We start from the raw sequence: 9353 nt of genomic DNA, 5'->3' as shown, positions 1-9353 counted from the left end.
TATTGGAGTGCATCATCGTATATAAGGACCATAGTGGAACATTTCACGACTTTGAGGACCATCGTGTTACACGTCGGAGAGCATAAGAACTGTAGCTGTAATTACCTCGGATTTGGGACATGTGCTACTGCCCACAGCGCAATTTATGTTGACACATCCCATGAAAGATAAACGAGTAGGATATAGGATATGCAAAGCTTTTTAAAAGATCCGTCGCCGCTTGATATGACGATCTTACGACTTATCCTCATTATTACAACAAAGGCCATGTTACGTAACCTTTTGTAACAAAGCTCATATTGCAGAAAAATATTTACAACAAAGGTTGTGTTGCAGATTTTTTTCCCCAACTTTTACAGCATGGATGATGTTGCAGAATTTTTTTGCAATAAAATATGTTGCAGCAGCAGCACTAGCATCGTTGTCGTCGCCGTTTTGCAAATTCGCCGTTGTTGCAAATATTCATCGGTGTTGCGACGGGCACGGCTTGGCGGGCACGCGCGGCTTCCGCTGTGCGAGACCGAGCTGGCGGTGTCGGTCGCTGGTCCTGCACCCACTTCGCCGCCAGCAACGGAAACCTCCTATCGGGCTTGCATCATGGCGGAGGCGGCCAAGGGGATGAGCACCGTCCGACATGGAAGGCTGAGTCGTTGTCGCGGTCTCTCTTGGGTTCGTTGGACAAGGTTCTTCCCTGCCAATACCTGGGCGGCATCGACGGCCACCGCTCAGGTCCGGCCACCCTGTTCGCTCCATCATGGTCAGGAAGGCCAGCGCCAACAGAAGTACCTTCTAATTGGTCTATAACATACCACTTGTTGCAGTTTACTTTTTGAAACAGATGACTAGTTGCAGGAATGGGAGTAGGCTACAGAAACACATTTGTCGTTAGTGTTTCAGGGTAGATAAGGACGAAAGATAGATGCGATGGGCTGGCAACGCGTGGCAAGCGTAGGACAGGGCGGACGTAAGAGAAAAGATCGGTCGGCTGAACACTGGCTTCAACCATAGAAGGGGCAGCAGAATTCGCAATTTACTCGACACAAATTAATACTTACTATTAATTTCAAAAATTGCCCATTATTGTCCACGAGGTAGGCGAGGCCCGAGGGTCCCCATAGTTGGCGGAGCCGCCTATAAAACCCGGTGCCAGCCGCCAGCTGTTGGCCGCATCCACCCTGCCACCAGCCAGCTACCTGCTCCTTAATTCTCTCTTCTTGCCCTACTCCCATCCCGTGGCTAGAAGCCAAGAATTTGTCTGCCATGGCGCCGGAGCCGGTGATCGGGAAGCTCAGCGTCCGCGTTGTCCGAGGCCACAACCTCGTCATCGCCGACCCGCTCACCCACACCAGCGACCCCTATGTCGTCCTCTGCTACGGCTCCCAGGTCGGCCCTCATCCCCTTCTCCCCAGTCCTTGACGTAGGAGCCGTGTGTTGCCGCCGGCAGCTGAGAGCGGCGTGGCAAAGGTCGCAGCCAACGACTCACGCATACGTAGGTTGTGGCGGCACGGCATCCGGGGGATCGGGTCAGGGAGGGTGCCGATCTTCTCCGAATTCGTTTTGTGCTCACGAGATGTTTGATAGATCAATAAGTACGGACCAGCTATTTCTTGCTGTTAAGCTAGGTTCTTATATTCTCATATTAGTTACACCGGAGAGGCACCGATTAATACCTTATGAACAGGTTTTGAAATGATTGGTTCGAATCGGACTAGTTCCCACTTGGTCATGGAATTTCAAGACCGACGCATTCCTGGCGTGCAAACAGGACATGTTATGTTTTGCAGCATGTTGAACTGAACTACTGAACAGCAGTATATCAAATCATGAAATAAGTCAAGCTCAAAACAAGAAAATCGTGATGGAAATGTGAATGTCCAGTTGTTTAACTGCATAGCAGAGTACAAAACCTAAAAGTTCACCTAAAATCGAAAAATCATGATGTTATGTCCATTTAGTTGATGATGAATTAGTACAGTAAGCGGCCTTTGGATGATTCCCACACTGATAGGCTAATCAAAATGGTATATCATCGGTTAAATGGTCAGCTTTTTTTTAGATTGGTCAGCTAACATGTTCTAGATTGCTATTTTGTTATTCATAGCTGTCAATTTCTAAGATAAATCACTGAGTATCTTACTTTTTTGTTTATTTAAGATTATCTTGTGTGTTAACAAGGGCTTGGCTCTTCTCAAATAGAAAAAAGGGCTTGCTGTGCTGCATGATTACCTACCCAATGGTTTATATAATACACTCAATAGTTCTGTACGAACAGGTCTAGTTCTATTTTATCTCCTCGTGGAATTGTTGCTAGCCTTTGATAGAGTTGGTTGAATGCTATAAATTTTGCACAGTGGCATGATGTCAGATTTTCAGTTCACTATTATGCACTATGATTATATAAACTGTAATTTCTACAGTTGACTTCAGGTCCAGTGACATGGACAGCTATCGTGTTTCTCAGCATTACTGCTAATTTCACTATCTATCTGTGTTACTGAAGTTTTATTTCCTCATGGTGTAGAAGGTGAAGACTAGCGTTCAGAAGAAAAATGCCAATCCCTTATGGAATGACGTACTGGTGCTCCCTGTCACAAATCCTACAAAGCCAGTGAAACTTGTAAGTTTGCTGTTTGAGTTTCTTCATCAAGTAAACTCTACTGAAATTTTGTGTGTACATATTTTGTGTAACCTGAAGTTGAAAGGAACTTCAGTATTTGTTATATACAGTAGTATTTTAACCAATTTCTGAAAGAAGCCTCCAAAAATGATTGCATAGAATTTTCTTCTGTGCTGAAACATACAGTAAAAGATAGGGGGCCTTTTACACCATAGATCCACAGATGGTTGGTGAAGATATTAAATGAACACTTATATATCCACCTGGCAAAAACATCATGCAGGAGGTTTTTGATGAGGACAAATTCACAGCGGATGACAGCATGGGAGTGGCTGAGTTCAACGTAACTGATACCTATGACGCTGCAAAGCTGGATCTAAAGCATGCCTCTGATGGAACCAGGATCAAGACGATCTACCCGGTTGGCACAAACTACCTTGGCGGTGAGAGCCACGTATCGTGGAAGAATGGCAAGGTCGTCCAAGACTTGATTCTGAAGCTGAAGAATGTTGACAGTGGCTCTGTCGTGCTACAGCTGGAATGGGTTCACGTCCCTGGTGTTACCCTGTAAGTTGCGCCCGACTGAATGTTATTGCAACCTGGTTTGATGAAGCTGCAGCTATGGGTTCCTGTTCCTGGTATCAGATGTGTTAGCAATTTGTGGATGTTGTGGTTTGCAGTGTATGTGCTGTGTGTGTGTTATTGATTTCAGCTTGATGTATGCACTGTATTTGTAGTACTGTGGTTTTGAAGTTTGTGCTTCAAGCTGAACAAATAAGAGACACCGTTTGTGGTTACACTGAGGTGTAATTTAAGAATTCACAGCTTAAATTGAAAGATTGGTGGTACTAATTAGTTTACATAAATTTTCACCTGAAAACAGTACAATTAAGAATTTTGTATTTTATAGGGATCGGGTGTTTGGTTCAACTGAATACATCGTTTGGTGGGCTCGCAGAGCAACCAAAAACTAAGAACAACCAAAAACAACACAAACGGATAAGGGAAACGCTTGCGTTCACCCGGCTGATCATACGCGTGCGTCGGCTGCCTCCACGATCTTCTGATCAATCTTTACTCATACATTGCGGAGCAACCCATCTCATACTCAGCTCTGTTAGAGCCCCGCTGCTAGACGTGTAGCGCATGCGACACATGTCCCCCGTGCGTAACTTTCTCTCTCTATACCATTGCTGCAAATGCTGGGGGATGTTGTGAGCTGGTGCGATGAATGGCCGGCTACGAGTGAGGATGTTCTGAGGGCGTTGAGTGGCTGCTTTGAACCGGACAGCGACGTTGCTTGTGGTTCCACGAAGGGAGCGCCTAGTGCAGGAGGTGCTGGTGCCATGAGCCCGGCGGATTGCAACGTCACCGTCGTTTCTGAAACATCGCCTGTGTTGCGGAGGCGCCCGTGTTGCGAAGGTGTGGATGTTGCGAGCTTGCCAAATTGCAACTTCACCGTCATTTCTAAAACATCACTGATGTTGCTGAGAAGGGTCTGCGAGCTTGCCGAATTGCAACTTCACTAATGTTTCTAAAACATGGTCAATATGTGATGCTGCTTTTGCGAAGGGGAGATGTGTGGGGTAAATTGCAACTTTGTGATGTGTTTGAAACATGACCGATGTTGTGAAGCTAGAAGAATGATGCACTGTGGGCCATTGGATCGCGGCTGATCTGATGATGGAGGAGCCAGGGGATAACCGGAAGTTATCATTCGGCCGACGCATAGCTCTCCCCAACAACTAAAATCTACTAGAACATGAAGACGCGCGTTGCCGCGCCTACCCATTTTTATAGAAAACAAAGTTATAAATCAAAGATGATAGAAGCATATGATGAAATTTGAATCAGGCATATTTTGAAAAATGATTGGATGTTGCATTAAGTAGAAATGAAGTTAATAAAAAAATGGAAGAACAATGATGTTCATTATCGTTGGAAGGACCAACTCAAACGACAAATATTTCACTGAAATTGCACTCCTATTACTGCATTGTATTGTGGCTATGAAATTCTCCAATCTAAATATTTCTTGTGGAATCGACTTTTCATATGAAATTGAATGGAAATAGCTTGGGAACTCGATAAATAGAGTCAGAAGAACAGCTGTTGCATTTTTTTATTTTGATTTATGAGTCATGATAGAGTCAGAAGTGAAGGAAATATGCCCTAGAGGCAATAATAAAGTTGTTATTTATACTTCCTTATATCATGATAAATGTTTATTATTCATGCTAGAATTGTATTAACCGGAAACTTAGTACATGTGTGAATACATAGAAAAACAGAGTGTCCCTAGTATGCCTCTACTAGACTAGCTCGTTAATCAAAGATGGTTAAGTTTCCTGACCATAGACATGTGTTGTCATTTGATGAACGGGATCACATCATTAGAGAATGATGTGATGGACAAGACCCATCCGTTAGCTTAGCACAAATGATCGTTTAGTTTTATTGCTAATGCTTTCATCATGACTTATACATGTTCCTCTGGCTATGAGATTATGCAACTCTCGAATACCGGAGGAACACCTTGTGTGCTATCAAACGTCACAACGTAACTGGGTGGTTATAAAGATGCTCTACAGGTGTCTCCGAAGGTGTTTGTTGAGTTGGCATAGATCGAGATTAGGATTTGTCATTCCGTGCATCGGAGAGGTATCTCTGGGCCCTCTCGGTAATGCTCATCACTATAAGCCTTGCAAACAATGTGACTAATAGTTAGTTGCGGGATGATGCATTATGGAACGAGTAAAGAGACTTGCCGGTAATGAGATTGAACTAGGTATGATGATACCAACGACCGAATCTCGGGCAAGTAACATACCGATGACAAAGGGAACAACGTATGTTGTTATGCGGTTTGACCGATAAAGATCTTCGTAGAATATGTAGGAGCCAACATGAGCATCCAGGTTCCACTATTGGTTATTGACCGGAGATGTGTCTCGGTCATGTCTACATAGTTCTCGAACCCGTAGGGTCCGCACGCTTAATGTTCGATGACGATTTGTATTATGAGTTATGTGATTTGATGTACCGAAGTTTGTTCGGAGTCCCGGATGAGATCACGTACATGATGAGGAGTTTCTAAATGGTCGAGACATAAAGATTGATATATTGGAAGGTTATGTTTGGACACCGGAATAGTTTCGGAAAGGTTCGGACATTTTCCGGAGTACCGGGGGGTTACCGGAACCCCCCGGAGGGTTAATGGGCCTTCATGGGCCCTTGAGGAGAGAGGAGGCAGGCGGCCAGGTGGAGGCGCCCCCCCCCCAAGCCCAAACCGAATTGGACTAGGGTTGGGGGCGGCCCCCCTTTCCTTCTTCTCCTCCTTCTCTTTCCCCCTTCTCCTTCTTGGAATAGGAAAGGGGGGGCGAATCCTACTTGGACCGGGAGTCCAAGTAGGACTCCCCCCTTGGCGCGCCACACCTTGGCCGGCCTCCTTGTCGGGGGTGTCGTGCGACATATGCCAAAGGATGGCTTATCATGGTGAGGGAGAGTAAGACGTCGTCGGTGCCAGGAAACGGGATGAGGCGTAGACACGCACGCCGGCGAACTTTACCCAGGTCCGGGGCTCTCCTAGGAGACAACACCCCTAGTCCTGCTCTGCGGGGTCTCCGCATGATCACTAAACCAACAATGGTGGCTACAAGCTTGCTCCTTGAGCTGTTTCTCTAGAGGAGGAAGAAGAACAAGGCTAGCCCTAGCTTCGCTCTCTCTATGGGTGTGTGTGTGGTCTCTATGAGGCTGAACCCTTTGCATGGGTGCCCTGGGGGGGTTTATATAGGCCTACCCCCAGGGGTACAAACGGTAATCCGGCCGGGTGTAGGACCCGGCTGTCAGTGTCTATGGTCGCCGACTTCTCTGCCGGCCGCTGGGGCCCGCCGCCGGGTGGGTCCCGCCGGCTGTCTCGTACGTCATCGACAGGCCGTGCCCGCCGCTCGCGGGTCCTACCGACTGCTTAATACTGTGGCCGCGCCACTTATGATGCATGCTTGGTCGGGGAGAGCGTGGCTACAGTGCCGCCGCCTGGTGGGCGTTCAGTGTAGCCATCCCCTGTCTCTTCTGGTTAATGGCGCACGGACTTTGAGGGAGGGGGAGGGCCGCCTGGTGGGGAGTCGGCCTCCCCCTCGTTGACTGGTCAGGGCCTGCCGCCTTCTGGGTTCTCACTGGCAAGTAGGGCTGCCGCCTGTGGGCCGTACCGATAGCCCGTAGTGGGAGCATGGCCTCCTCTGTCATGGGTGATGTCACGGGCTGCGTGGCAACAGTGTCGCGCCGGGCGAGGGATGTCCGTCCAGTACGCTGCACTGTGGCCACGCTCCACCCTGGATTCGGGGGTGGCAGGCTACACTGTAGCCACGCCCCGTCTCGTCGTGATTATGTGGGTGCTAACTTCAAGGGAGCAGAGGGGGCCGCCTGCTAGGAGCCGGCCCACCTCGTGGCCGCCATCAGGGGGTTGCCGCCTTCTGGCAACCGGCCGCTTGGACCAGCCAGCTCCGAGAAGGCGGCTCTTCCTCTTTGAGGCTTGAGGGGCGTAGCCGGCCCCGATGTCTTGAAATACCGCGGGAGGCTTATGAGGCTACCCGTGGTCATTTACTCCGACAGTAGTCCCCGAAGCTGGTGGGGCGCCGCGGCTGAAAGAGGCGAGGAGCCTCAGCAGCTTCCTACTCCGAGGGTTCTGGTTGCTTTGCTTCGTCCGTCTTCCGGAGCGCCGACTGGTGGGAGTTGGGTGCGACCAGGCAGGCCGCCTGGTGATTTCGAAACGTCGCGGCGGGAGCCAGGTGGCACGCCAGCCGGGCACCAGGCTTGCTGCCCATTGCCCGCACGCCACGCGGCGTCAGCCAGTCGGGCCAGCCTGCCAGCCAACGCGCGCGACGGGACGTCGCTGCAGGCTGGGGCCCACCACTACCGTGCCTCGGCGAGCGCGCGGATCCGCTGCGGCCGAGGCGAACAGTTAGGATTCCGTGGCGCATTAACTACACATCGTTACTGCACGGTAAATGCAGGGGCGTGGGGTCATGGGCGCAGTTAATCCCACGTCCCCCCATGTTCTCGCCCCCTCGGCTCCGCCGCCTAGGGCTATAAGTAGGGGGAGGAGGGGGCGGCAAACGCACGCGCGCCCTCCTCTCCCTTCGTCATTTCCTTCCTTCCTCTCTTCGCCGCGGCAGCGTCCCTGCCTCTTGCCGACACACTGCCGCAGCTCATCGTCGCCGAGATTCTCCTCCCGCGGCGTTGCTGCTCCACCGCGGGCTCGCTCGTTCGTCGCCGCGCCGCGCCTCCGTCGGGCCCAAGCTCTCATGGCGCGCGAACAGGCCGGCGCTTGGGACGGCTCCAACGTCCACGAGGATCACCTCGCCTTCCTCCGCCAGACGCGGCGGCTGCCCGACGAGAACTACGTATGGGTACGTCCTTCGCCCGAAACAGAGATCTCGCCAGCGCCGGAGGACGGCGAACGCGTCGTCTTCTGGTCGCATTTCCTTCGCGGCTTCGGCCTGCCGGCAAGCGGCTTCTTCCGCTCCTTCCTTCAGTTCTATCGACTCCAGCCGCACCACCTCACACGGAACACGGTGGTGCTGTTGTCCGCCTTCGTTACTCTCTGCGAGGGTTACCTCGGCGTTCTCCCCACCCTCGAGCTCTGGGGGGAGTTCTTCTACACCAAGCTCGGCACCGCCGCCAAGAAGGAGGCGGCTCAGTGCGGAGCCTTCGTCGCGGTGTGGCGTCCGGGCGACGGGAACTGCTTCCCGGTCATCAACTTGTCACAGTCGGTCAAGCTGTGGCAAACATCTTACTTCTACATCAAGAACGTCCACCCGACGCACGACTTCGTCAACCTGCCGGCTTATACAGCCGGCCCGCCGGCTGAGCCCCGCACCAACCGGACTTTCAAGCCAAGGACGTTGTCGGCCGCCTCCATTGCCACCATCGCCCGCCTCAAGGTGATGACGGAGTTGGAGGGCCTCAAGGCCTCGGACCTGCTGACCGCCTTTGTGGTGCACCGAGTGCTCCCTCTTCAAGGCTGGCCTCACATGATCAGTCGGATGAGCGGGCATCAAGACCCGCGCCGGATGTGCACCAAGGAGATGCCGGACACGGAGGTGGCCCGGCTGGTGAACTACATCTCGAACTGCAAACTCTCGGAGGGAGAGTGGCAGTTCGGCAAGCGGTCGTACTCCCGCGCAGACCCGCCGCCCGCGGTGAGTCCTTAACTCTTTTTTCTCTTTGTTTGCCGGGTTCTGCTTTGCCGCCTGATCAGTCGGTCACGATGCAGATCCTCACATCCTAGCCGGCAGCCGACGCCCTGGAGCAGGGTCATGAGTACCTGCCGGACCGGTCAGTGAGTGACGTGGACGACCCCGACTTGGGGACGGCCGCCATGGAGGAGGACGACGCCACAGGTGGTGGTGGCAGAGGAGGCGGCGTCAAGGACTGGCCGGACGACGATGAGGAGGAGGCCGAGCCGCGCCGCCCGCCCGGCGCCGACAAGACGGGCGTGGGCTCCTCAGCCGCCCCGACTGCACCAGGCGGCACGCAGAAGCGTCGAGCCGGCCCACCGTAGTCCGGTAGCCGGCCGAAGAAGCCCGGGAACATGGTCGCCGTGACCAGGCAGCAGGAGGCCGCCACGAAGGCGGTCCAGTTCCAGAGGGCCCCGAAGCAGCCACCGACGGTGTCTGCGTAAGTGCTTCGTTTCTCTTGTGCTTTCTTTTCTTCTTTCTTGCAAACTCTGTCTGAG

The 9353-nt window shown here is 51.9% G+C and overlaps 1 protein-coding gene across 1 annotated transcript; it reads left to right on the top strand.

The window, feature by feature from the left end:
• Positions 1-1141: 1141 nt before the first annotated feature.
• Positions 1142-3454, top strand: LOC109782376 (protein C2-DOMAIN ABA-RELATED 8). Its single transcript, XM_020340995.4, has 4 exons — positions 1142-1383; positions 2522-2617; positions 2901-3184; positions 3355-3454. The coding sequence occupies exons 1-4, from the start codon at positions 1261-1263 to the stop codon at positions 3425-3427; spliced, it is 576 nt and encodes a 191-aa protein (XP_020196584.1). The 5' UTR covers positions 1142-1260; the 3' UTR covers positions 3428-3454.
• Positions 3455-9353: the final 5899 nt, after the last annotated feature.

This window comes from Aegilops tauschii, chromosome 2, assembly GCF_002575655.3.
Source record: "Aegilops tauschii subsp. strangulata cultivar AL8/78 chromosome 2, Aet v6.0, whole genome shotgun sequence".
NCBI lineage: Eukaryota > Viridiplantae > Streptophyta > Magnoliopsida > Poales > Poaceae > Aegilops > Aegilops tauschii.
The sequence above is the reverse complement of the archived record's forward strand: the minus strand, read 5'-3'. Positions and strand labels throughout refer to the sequence as shown.